The 11,745-nt window shown below is 46.1% G+C and overlaps 1 protein-coding gene across 6 annotated transcripts; it reads left to right on the forward strand.

Moving 5' to 3' along the window:
• Nucleotides 1-1,792: 1,792 nt before the first annotated feature.
• LOC308127532 (MSL complex subunit 3-like) lies at nucleotides 1,793-9,085 on the forward strand. Of its 6 annotated transcripts, none has more exons than XM_080492648.1 (14): nucleotides 1,793-2,063; nucleotides 2,943-3,025; nucleotides 3,376-3,471; nucleotides 3,554-3,648; nucleotides 3,742-3,839; nucleotides 3,945-4,073; nucleotides 4,177-4,334; nucleotides 4,521-4,679; nucleotides 4,769-5,004; nucleotides 5,087-5,176; nucleotides 6,050-6,159; nucleotides 6,239-6,338; nucleotides 6,426-6,510; nucleotides 8,302-9,085. In XM_080492648.1, the coding sequence occupies exons 1-14, from the start codon at nucleotides 1,965-1,967 to the stop codon at nucleotides 8,399-8,401; spliced, it is 1,638 nt and encodes a 545-aa protein (XP_080348774.1). In that variant the 5' UTR covers nucleotides 1,793-1,964; the 3' UTR covers nucleotides 8,402-9,085. The 6 variants fall into 6 exon arrangements, with proteins under 6 accessions (XP_080348774.1, XP_080348773.1, XP_080348772.1 ...); XM_080492647.1 differs by having other exon boundaries at nucleotides 4,482-4,679; nucleotides 8,302-9,084; XM_080492650.1 differs by lacking the exon at nucleotides 1,793-2,063 and adding an exon at nucleotides 2,448-2,562.
• The last annotated feature ends 2,660 nt before the right edge of the window (nucleotides 9,086-11,745 follow it).

Here is an 11,745-nt window from a genome sequence, read left to right on the forward strand (position 1 = left end):
TCCACAGTTAGTTTGTCACAAATTTGACTCTGAAAGGCCCCAAACGACCTCGTCAGCTGTCAAATCCGCCTCCAGTTTTCTTTATAAATGCATGCCGATTGCTTTTCCAGCATTTCTCCCCCCTGTTCCAACTTTTCCTGCAATGTTTCGCTGCCATCAAACTGGAAAGTCGGCTCATATTTTAATTGGAATGAGATAGCATCTGAATTTAAGGTTTTTAACATCCGATTTGTTGTTTGTGCTCAGTTAGAAAGTTTGCAAATCACTGTTTGCTTGTCAAAACACCATTTTAAATTAAAATGTTTTATTGCTTTGGGTTACAACTAACAAACCAATAATCAGAGCCAGCACCTGAAGTGCTCATATGGAAACCCTGCTCTTATATTTTCAGAAAAGGCCCCAAATTTTCCACCTACATCCTCCTATACACAGACGCAGCAACTTTAACTCACTGAATTTGGATAAACGAAGGACTCAGGTTACTAATGTTAATCAAATAAAACATTTCAAGTCCTTGGACCCAGCCATCATGATGCATTCAGGGTCAAAGGAATAGAGAGCAACTGAGCAGAGCGACACTGCAGCCACTTCCATTCACACTGGCCATATTTGGAATAGTCGAGCCATGTTGCCTGATATTTCTTTCCTTTTTTCTAAGCCAAATGAGTGTAGATTCAGCCACAGCTGCAGACAGAGGCGTGTTTTCCTGTGCATCGCCGGGCATTTCTTTGTGCACGCTTTGTCACACAGGTATGAGCCTTCAGCGTGAACGAAGGCCACAGGGTCAGAAACAATAGACATCACTGTTAAAGTGTCGCTGTAATGAAATATGAGGCAAGGGAGACTTGGCACGGTGGTTTATTTTGGTCTGTCGAGAACAATTACCATGAGCAATGTTTGTTCAGATGCATTACGCCTATAAATAAAACTTGATTTGTGTGTGAGATTTTGGTAAGTGAATACGTCTGCAAATGTACACATGTGCGTTGGCACCGCGTGCAAACATTCCTATGCCATAATGTTTTTCTGATTTTTGAATCATGTGGCTCATCTTTGTTCGACTCTATCCTGCCTCAGGGACACAGCCCGGGACTACAAAAACAACTTGCATGATGTGTGGGTTGCTTAATTTGCAGGGACAGTGTAGCCTAATCCCAGAATATGATCTGTTTTGTTGGAGCAATGTGTTGCAAACTAGTTATAAATCATTATCAAGTCGCACTAAACGAACACAGATGGTTGGCGGGGATCCTTGAAGGAGGGGAGATTTTAAAGATGATAAAGTCTGAAGTAAAATTGAAGTAAAAACAAAATAAAACCAGTTTGGATGGGATTGTATGTTTATACCAGTTCAGAAATTAGCCCTGTATAAATAAATATTTAATGATACTTATTTAATTTTGATTCTTTCATATTGGTGTTTTAACATATTTTATATTTCTCCTGTGTGGCGCAATACTGCAACGAATTTCCCTCTCGAATTAACAAGGTTTTATTTTCTAGTCTATTCAAGTCTATTCTTTGTGTGTTAATACGGACATCTAGCGGCACATGTTTGTAATTACACTCCAATGCTGCTACGTTCAAGGTCTCCAGAAATGTCACTGATTACGTGACAGTTAAGCAAACAGATTGCCAAATTGTAAGGTTTGATTATAGGTAATGAGTATAATGAATACTTATCCTTTATTGGCTCGATTCTGCTTGGTTATCCCCCTCTCTACTGGGTAAACAAAGCTTTTAGGAATCCAAGTAGTATCATTTCCGAGGCGTCACTGAACGCACCGTCTTCACCCCAGAACAGCGCCATCCTCCTGCGGTGTGTTTTTAATAGGAGACCCCTGTTTTTTTTTTGTTTGTTTGTTTGTTTTTTTACTGGAAAGGCGGGGAAAGGGTTAAAGGGCTATTTTGTAAGATACAGTCAGATCGATGCCTCCTCTCCATCAAGTCGTCACCATGAACAAATGAGTTCGCGGGGAATTAAATATCTATTTCACAAAGGAGAGCGCGTCCTGTGTTTCGAACCCGATCCTTCCAAGGCGAAAGTGTTGTATGAAGCCAAGGTTAGTGACGACTTATTCCACTTTATGCACCATTTATTACCTGCCCCCAGAGCGATATGCTGGTATTGTGTGATTTTTATTTATTTTTTTGGTACTGTGAGCGTGAAACAACAAAGATAATCCATCAATTTTTAACGCCGCTTTTTCTTGAATTTCCCGTGCAGTTTCCGGGTGCGTTTGATTACCTGATCGTCGCCGACCGGCACGATTACCTATAAGATCATTTGCAGCGTTTATTTACGTGTTTACACCAAAGTGTGCTTGAGGTTGAAGACTTCACCTTCCAACTCAACCTTAGTTCACATTTAATCCAGCGCCAGATGCGTTTCATACAGTAATATGGTGTGTTGAGTAATGTGTCCATCTCGCGAAATAGTAATAATCGAACGCACCGCCTCGCCATGCTAACGCAAACAACAAGCGGATAGCGGCTAGCCGCTTCGATGCTCCTTTTCCTTTAAAGCAAAGACGCACACGTCGTATTTAGGTGGAGAAAACTGTGAGTACGCAGTTCGGATGTGCTTCGCGTTTGCATGATCGCAGACGTACAATACTCGAGCCGTTTGGAGGATTGTCTGTCGATCCCCGCAAAGCTAGTTAGCATGTAGGAGTTAGCATTGGCCGCTATAAAGCCGTTAAAAGCTTTAAAACTTGATTTAAATCACTCTGATCTGTTACATATTGATTCGGATCAGTTATTGGTTTCCTTTTAAGAGCCAATTACATGAACTAATCCACCATGATTTACCGTGTTGTAAGAAAACACACTGCTAGCTAACACTGCTCTATGTGACGGTGGGATTAAATCATCTTTAGTCTAATCTGTACTTTTTCAAACTGAATCCTGCTCATCCTAAAGGAATCTCGTTTCTATTCCAGGTCCTTGATGTTTTGCTAGCGACAGATGAACATGGAAATCGGATCCCAAAGTACCTGATTCACTTCAATGGTTGGAACAGGAGGTAAGGTTGAAGGTTATTCAGAGCGGCTTCGCGTGCGATCCCTGGATTATCAATGTAAAGGTCAATGTTTTCAGTTAGCTTCTGTGCCCAACATAGCAGATTGCACCCGAGCTTCAGTCTCTGCATTATCAGCCTGTGTGTCAAAGGATCCACTTCATTCATCTTCATTCTCAGTGTTTGCAGAGTCAGACGAAACAATGGGAAGCAGCTTTTAGTTCCTACAAACAAACTTCCTGTTGACACACCCGCTTCTTTTAAATCAGGACTGAAAACGCTCTTTAAATATATATTAATAATCTTGACCGCCTTGTTTGAAATGTAATATTCCCCGCCTGTGTCTTTATCGGCAGCTGGGACCGTTGGGCTGCAGAGGATCATGTCCTAAAGGACTGCGAGGAAACCAGAAAATTGCAACGTAAACTGGCTCGCAAAGCTCGCGATCGCATGTGAGTCCACGTCCCGCGCCGTCCTCGTTCAGCCTCCCTCTTGGCAAAAAAAAAAAAAACTCACACCGTTTGCTCCTCGCAGGAAGAAAAAGGGATGGGCGAAGCGGCGGCGGCGCCAGTCGGGAACTAAATCCTCCCGCAAGACTCTCCCCAAAGAGGATGACAGTGACGACGCCTGTGAGAAACCGCCGGCCTTCTCGGCCGTGTCCCAGCTGCCGGCGGCAGTCAAACTGAGCCCACCCAACCCCTGCTTGTTGGTTCTGTCGCCAGGTCTGACGTCATCGTCTGAGAGTAGCGACGGCGACGACTCTGACCCAGACTCTTCGAATAGCGGGGAGAGCACCTTCTCTGAGAATATCGATAAAATGGTGCAGTGGATTGATCGTGGCTGACCTTTTTATTTATTTTTTATTTTGTTTACGTGTGTTAAGTTCCATTCGCGACCGCTCACTGCGAGATGTGTTTTGTTTCAGCGGGATGAGCCCGACGTTAGTCCCAAGAGAGAGAGCGAGGAGAAGGTGGTGCACGTTGACATCAGCATCCCCGACGTCCTGAAGAAGAAGCTGGAAGACGATTGTTTCTACATCAACAAGAGGAAGAAGGTAACAATCTAGAAAGGCTGCACTTCGTTTTCAAAAAAATTTTCCAGGAATTGACGGTACCCCCCCCCACCCCCCCCCCCCCCCCCCCTCTCTCCCTCCGCAGCTTGTGATGGTTCCCTGCCACACCAACGTCGTTCACATCCTGGAGTCCTACGTCAAACACTTTGCCATCAACAAGGCCTTCATGATCAACGAGAGGCACCGGCGGCAGCAGAACGCCACGCCGAACACCTCGCCGCCGCCGGTGCCTCCGGAGAAGAGGTCAGGATACACGATGATGGATATCGTCCTCTGTGTCAAAACAATCATTTCTAGAAGATGTATTTGCTTCTAAGCTCAACACTGCCCCCCAATGGCCACACGTGGCCCTGCAATGTTTGTTCCATATTTGAAGTTCTACTTGTACAGTCCGACCCTGAACGGACTCGACTTTTCGTTTCTCCTCAGCGAGGACCTGTGCAAGGAGATGGTGGACGGCCTGAGAATCACCTTCGACTTCACACTACCCATGGTCCTCCTCTACCCGTGCGAGCAAGCGCAGTTCAAGAAGGTCAGCTCGTCGCGCCTCTTCCTGGCCATGAACGAGTGCTCGCCCTGCTCCAGCAGGTGAGTGGGCGGCAAGTCCGCACACGTGTGTCGCCGCGCTGCCCGGCAACTCGAATCCAACCCATGTTTTGCCGCCCCCCCCCCCGCAGCGCCCAGCGCGAGCGCAGCCCGAGCCCACCGGCGCACAACCCGCCCACGCCGCAGTCCACCGACAGCCAGCCGGCGCTGAGCGACATCTCGGCCGTCACGCCCACGGCGCCGGCGCCCGCCCCGAAGCGCCGGCGGCACCCGGACATGGACTGCATCTCGTACCAGTCGCAGTCGCTGCGGCGCTCCACCAGGAACACGTCGGGAGGCGAGCGGCCGGCCGAGGGCAGCAGCGGAGGTAAAAGCGGGATGCCGCACGGCAGTCCGTACGATAATCCGGCAGAATGCGACCCGTGGTAACGACATGCGCGCTCTTCCAGGTGGAGGCAGCACCACGGCGTCGCCGCTGCTCAAACGCAGGACGGCCGACGCGGCGTCGCAGCCCAAGTTCTTCCTCAACCTCGACAGACGTGAGCTTCCACCTTAATGTCTGAGTTTTTGTTTATGTTCTTCACGTTTTGCATCATAAGACCCTAAAATACTGAAACATTTTCACATATTTCTTTATTTTTACCATATTTTTTTTCCATTTCTGGTCAAATACAGATCATTTAAAACACAGCTCTTGAACACAGACGTAAAAAAAAATGCAAGATTTTCATAGAATTAATAAAACTTAATTTTTTTCTCAACTTAAACCATAAATCACCCGAATATTCAAAAATTTTGGATTTCTTTTTTTTTAACTATGAAAAGCTCCATATAAATAAACAGAAATGGGTTTTTCAGGTATAATTTATTTACTATTTTGTATATTTCGCAGGTGATTAGCAGCAAATGTTTCATTTCATAATATTTGCATAAAATGCACCCCTGTTGAATTAATTAATTTACTAAATATCATATATTAACCCATTTTTCTGCTTTTTTAAATAAATCAATTCGACTTTGAAAATGATTTTATTGGAAAATTCTTTGATTTTTAGAAATATTTTCCCCATTTGGCATTAACAGCAGTTTGCACAAGATCAAATCATTTTGCTTTTAACACTGATCTCTTTTAGATCAACTAGAAATAAATAATCAGACGCCAGAAAAAGCAGGATTCTCGTCTTGATAATGACTGACTGTATTGGATGGACGGCAAGATTAAAGATGAACACGAGAATGAACAACTTCTATGAGAGGAAAAACCTTTTTTTGTAATATCTGGTTTTGCCCACTAGATGGAGGCATTCTACAGCTTTGACTTCACATTCTTCCCATCTAAAACCCTCAGAATCAACTTTATTTAAAAAAAAATTTAATGAATTATTCCTAATCGCATCCTCTCAACTCGCCAGGAACGCCGGTGCACAGCGGCTCGTCGTCCCCACTGCCCGTGACGCCGGGCAGGGAGTGCAGTGTCCCGTTCTACGGCCTACAGAGCCGCAGGAACAACGAGCTGAACGAGGTGAGGGGGAAAATGACCCCGATCGGCCCTGTGGCGCCGTCATCCCGGTTTTTTTTCTTGAGCGCTTCTCTCTCCGCAGGTCCTGAGCTGGAAGCTGACTCCTGATAACTACCCCCTGACCGACCAGCCGCCGCCCCCCTCCTACCTGTACGGGGCGCAGCACCTCCTGCGGCTCTTCGGTGGGTTTTCACTCATCACACCGCCGTCTCTCTCAGGACCCCCTCCTCCATTAATACTCCCCCTCCCCCCTCCCATGTCTCCTTTAGTGAAGCTTCCCGAGATCCTGGGGAAGATGCAAATCCCCGAGAGGAACCTGCGCGCCCTCATCAAACATCTGGAGCTGTTCCTCAGGTAACACAGCGGCGCGATCTTTAAACGACTCGAGCCCGGAGGCGGATCGCTTCCCCCACTGGTGCAGTCGGGCGTAAAATTAAAATCGAATGTGCAAAAAAAAAAAAAAAAAAAGAATCTGTACAGTAACCTGTAAAGAGAAACATCCATGGAATTAAAAAAGGATGGCTCCATGCTGATAGCCAGCACGGCTCATTAACTAACGTTTGACCTAACTGCGGTGGCAAGGTGAGTAGAAGTCCCGACTTTGTCACACAAAGTAAAGGAGCTGGAGGGATGGAGGAGAAAGAGCATGTGTCCGAGGGAGGGAGATGAGTGGACGTTACACAAGCGCAGGAGTCTAATCTTTAAATCCGCCCCGAGCGATCTTCAGTTCAGCCGCTCCCAAACCTGAGGGATTTAGGTCCGCTCGTTCTCTAATCAAACACACGCAGTGCCGCCCGCCGCCACCGGGCGGGGCTGTCGTACAAACTTCTAAACCTCATATTATTTGTAAGCACAGAAATTGCAAGTTGATGGTGACGTGCAACACGAAGGGATTAATGGGAAGAGTATTGTCGGCTCGGTGTAAATGAAATACCGACCGCCTCATCATCCACGTTACAATATTATATTACGGCAGAATGACGTGAGAGCGAAGTACTGAGAAATAAATTACTTTTCTTTTCTTTCTTTTTTTCAATCTCCCAATCGGTACGTCACTCCGACCGGGTTGATCCATGAGGAACCAGCATCTCGAGTGTCTAATTACTCCGCGGTGTTCGTAACTAAAAACGCTCTTTTGGGAGAAATTCTGAAAGTCAAATTGTGCCGAGAGGGCAAAAAACAAAACCAAACAAAAAAACAACAACAACTGATTGATGTCCCAGAGGCTGGACTTGCAGTGCATTCTGGGATTTGGCCACAGTTGATCTCTCACTCTCCCTTTCTCCGCAAGAATGACTCTGATTAAGTGTGTGTGTGTGTGTGTGTGTGTGTGTGTGTGTGTGTGTGTGTTCGCTCGCACACACACGTTCTGCTGATTTACAATGTGTACACCCTAAAGCGGCTTGTCTTGTTGTTATTACTCATCTAACGGCAATGAAGATTAGCACCCGCTCTGAATTTCTGCCACAAAAGAAGCATAAAAACCAAGATTGAAACATGACAATCAGCGTCAAACAACCTTTTTGTGTGTGCGTGTGTGAGTGGTGTATGGAAAATCCAGCCACGTGCGCCGCCAATCCCCCCCCCCCTCCGCTCATTGTCTTTGGTCGTCAACGCGTTCTTAAGTTCTCCTCTGATGAGGATAATTTGTTTGCATTGAGATTAGGAAGGCCGGTGGAGCTAAGATGAGATGGCAAGATTTAGAGGATTTGGCCGAGTAGCGGATACTAAGAAGATTCCGGATTAGTTTTCCCCGCTACTGATTAGATGGGAGGAGGCGGAGGAGGGCGGCGGCGGCGGAGGGGAGGCGGGGTGGGTTGTTCCACTCTTGTTGGTCGCACGTTCCGCCGCCGCTGTTTGCCATATAGGGATGCTCGAGTTGGGCGGGTTTTTTTTATTTTTTATTTTTTGTCTGAAACGTATACCCGCCGGCAGAGGGCAAGGGGTCTTGGGATTTGTACGGACTGAGCCGGCGATCTCGAGGAAAAACCAGAAGTCGGCGTGAACTGGGCCGCCGCCCCCCGATAAGCCTATCACGTCCATCATCTGGCTTATGTTGAGTATTTAATGTGAACGGGGGGCTCGTGGACATTGACGGATCCTGACGGTCTCACCAGATTCTCTCTCTCTCTCTCTCGCCCTCAGGTTCCTGGCCGAGTTCCAGGAGGACTTTTTCCCCGAGTCAGCGTACGTGTCGGCGTCGGAGGCGTACTACAGCATGAAGCAGCCGCGGCCGGTTTACTGAAGGCCCTCTGGGTTCCGTCATGGCGAGGACCCGAAGCTCTCGGGCTCAAGACGACGATGCCTCCTTCTCCAGAGCGCCGTCTTGTGGAGCCGGTTCTTCTTCTTGCCCAACAAACTAATTTTAGATCTTCTGGAGGCTTTTTTCTTTTTCCCAAATCGGCCCTCCGGGTACGGACTTCCTGCCCTCGGAGCAAAGCGGTCATTAACAGACTTGAATGTTTGCGTTTCCTCGTCTTGACTAATCCCTTTGAATCCCGACGGGTCTTTTTTGAGGTTCCGTCCAGCTTCGTCGATGTTTCAGTCTATTCTTTACTTTAGCATCTTCTAGCGGAAAAGCTTCAATGTGTCATTAAAAAAAAAAAAAACATATATTTTGTCCCGAGTCTAACAGACCGGAGGAAGATCCTATTTTCACATACGAGAGATTTGTTGATTTGATTCAGTTGAACAGTTGCTTCAGTTGCTACGTTGCTGTTGACGAGCTTAGCTTCGGCGATGACAAAGCGAGCGCTTGAGGGACTTGTCGCTTTGTGGAAATGTAAATAAATGCCCGTGTATGTACGTTATTTATTTGTCTCTGCTGGACGATTTTGTTTTGTCTAGTTTAGATTGAGCTTTCCATGCGTCACCTCATGTTCTTTTTGTACTTGTTCAGAGTATAAATAAAGAAAATTTTTTTTTTTCAAAAACTTGTCAGTGTGTCACTTTATTTTTGTTTTAACTGTCCCGGCTCCTGTTTGCGACCTTGTATGTCTCCTGACCGCTGATTTATAAACTCGCACTGACATTTGGAATCTGCCTTCTTTTTTGTTTTTTGTTTTCTTCCCCCATCTTCCAGCTGCTTATTATTGAATTTCAATGAACCAATTTTGATTGAATTTGCTCGCGTGAAGTCTGAACTCTCCCCGGCACTTTTTAATCAAAGGTGATAAAATAACCGGCCGAACAAAAGTCACATGAGGCGCCATGCCGCAGTCGCCGCCACTCCTCCAGGGAGCCGCGGGCTAGTTGGGACTTTCAATCTGTCAAATATTGATGAGTCAAAATGTATATAACTTTCTTACGTGACTTCATAAGCTCGACTCACAAATGTAGTGTGAGTCGGAAAAGACTTTAGAATGAGTTTGAGCTCTACAAGTCATGCAGTTTTATAAAAAGGTTGAAATACTTGCGCTAACGCGCATGATTTATTGACACAAGCTGATTTAACGGAAGCCGGAGATGTTCGCTTAGGAGCGGTACCTCACCCGAGCAACGATTTCATCTCCCCGTGTGATTGTTCTAGCAACAGTTTGGCAAATTATAAAGACTCCCTTTCTCGGATAAGGAAAAAAATTTAATTGATGTAACGCTTTGTTAGCTTAGCGTACGGGCTTAAAGGCTTGAAACAAGCAATTTGTCTCCTGAATACACCAACTAGTCCATTTCCAGTTAACTAAGTTCATGGCTTTCTGTTGTCTGAAAACCTTTTATGAAGTTAAATAAATCAGGGGAGTGGAATATAAAGCAAGTGAGCCAAAACCAGCCCGCGAGCTAGAACTAGCGATAGCCTCAATGCCTCAAAGTTTTTTGGGGATATTTCACTGTATTTGACACCAGGTTTCATTACAAATGGCTTCATGTTGAGGTTTCTATTTATTTTCAGCAGTATTGTTTGGTTTTCTGGGAATATCAATGTTTTCATCACATATACTCTGCACTATAACAAAGAAAAACATTAAAATGTATATTTATAGGTTATTACAAAACTGTTTTCCAATCTACTCAAGATGAAATTGGGCTTTTTTGCGTTTTGCGACGAGTCTGGCGTTAGAATTTGTCCACACCGGGACTCTGAAAGTAGACTTCTGGGCCGACGCAGGTCTTATCGACAATCCTCTCCGGATGATTCGAACCACTAAGAGGCCTGAGCATTTTTTTTATCTTATCTTAGAATCTCGGATTTTCAAAAATCCAAGGCAAAGAGCCGCAATCAGAAAACGGCCCAAAAAAGAGAACACCTTAAAGGGTAAATCCACATTATATGCATCTTATCTCTGATATGTAAGTCCTAGTTTTCTTTCCTAAACTCATTTTTTTTCTTCTTCTTCTAGAGAGCATGTAGGGGAAACTGACCAAGCTGGCGTGCCTGCATCAAGGTCCTAATGGGTTTCAGTGGTAAACCCTAATCGTGTTTGGACTTCTTGTAATGAACCGCTTATCAGTGCAACCCAAGAAAGCATTCTCTGGTCTGCAGCTATCATGTAGCCACCGAAAGCCGCCCGTTCTAGCCTCGCCGTGCGTCTCCCATCGATTTCCCGTCCTGCACCGTCTCTATCGGGTTACCACATGATTCGATTGTTGGCGTGGAGAAATGGGCCGTAACGAGATGTGAGCTCTCGCCAACTAAGTGCTGCGAACCGCACCTCTCACCTGAATGAGCCTCTACTTTTGTTTTATAGCAGCCGGTCAATCTCCTGGTGGTTTCTTTTTTCCTGGCTTTCACATCCGTGTCGCCATCCCTCTTTTGGCTAATGTGCCCGCCGATTGGTCTTTTTGTCTTCCTCTAAGTCTGTCTTTGGTACTTAGCCGAGGCAGACAAGAACAGAGCGAGCAGCTGTCGACCAATCAGGGTGCTCGGAGATATCCCTTTTCACTCGTTCATCCAATTTGGATGCGTTTTCTCCTTCCTTTCTTTCATCAAAGAAGACACTGACGCATCTCCCGCCGAGCCGTCTCCCTTCTAGGGGTTCTTATACCCTTTATCGTCCCGTCCGTTTCCGTTCCACCCGCTGCCCCATGGACCTAAGGTGCCTGCTGCGAGAGGAGAGAGCGGATAGCAGCCCCTCCATCTCCTCCGCCTCCTCCTGGGCTTCCTTTGAACTCAGCACCGACCTCACGTCGGTCAGCTCCGACCAGATCTCCACTCCCGTGACGGCTCAGTGCGGCCGGCAGCCTTTTGAGGATTTCCTCTCCAAGAGGACCGCGGCGCTCGCGGTCGTCTCTGGAGTACGAGTTCGACGCGTTGCCTGGAGGGAGACGTCGTTCCTCGGAGACGATGAGTAAGTGCCTGACGATTGTCACTTATTTTCACCTGGTCCCAAACAACTTCCCCCCAGACATTTTCTTGTGAAATTTACAGGTGTGGAATTCAAATCTTCTTCTTTTTTCTCCCCAGCAAATTCAGATCATATCACGTTAAAAAGTACAACAATGCATGTTCAGTGGTACTCTTACGTTGTTTCAATTGTGTCTCTTAATATCTGTGTTGATATTTCTGCCACCATCAGTTAAGATCAACAAAACTGCATTATTTTGCTGGTGACCATTAATGTCAACGTTTACCCAAAACGTAGGTAGGTGTGG

The sequence above is a fragment of the Lipophrys pholis genome (genome assembly GCF_963383615.2).
Source record: "Lipophrys pholis genome assembly, chromosome: 23".
Taxonomy (NCBI): domain Eukaryota; kingdom Metazoa; phylum Chordata; class Actinopteri; order Blenniiformes; family Blenniidae; genus Lipophrys; species Lipophrys pholis.

Excerpts from the sequence above, each read along its gene's own strand:
- LOC308127532 (XM_080492651.1), top strand. The coding sequence starts at position 1,965 with ATGAGTTCGCGGGGAATTAAATATCTATTTCACAAAGGAGAGCGCGTC. Across the intron at positions 3,472-3,553 it reads CGCAAAGCTCGCGATCGCAT|GAAGAAAAAGGGATGGGCGA; the intron begins GTGAGTCCACGT and ends TGCTCCTCGCAG. Across the intron at positions 5,005-5,086 it reads GGCCGAGGGCAGCAGCGGAG|GTGGAGGCAGCACCACGGCG; the intron begins GTAAAAGCGGGA and ends GCGCTCTTCCAG.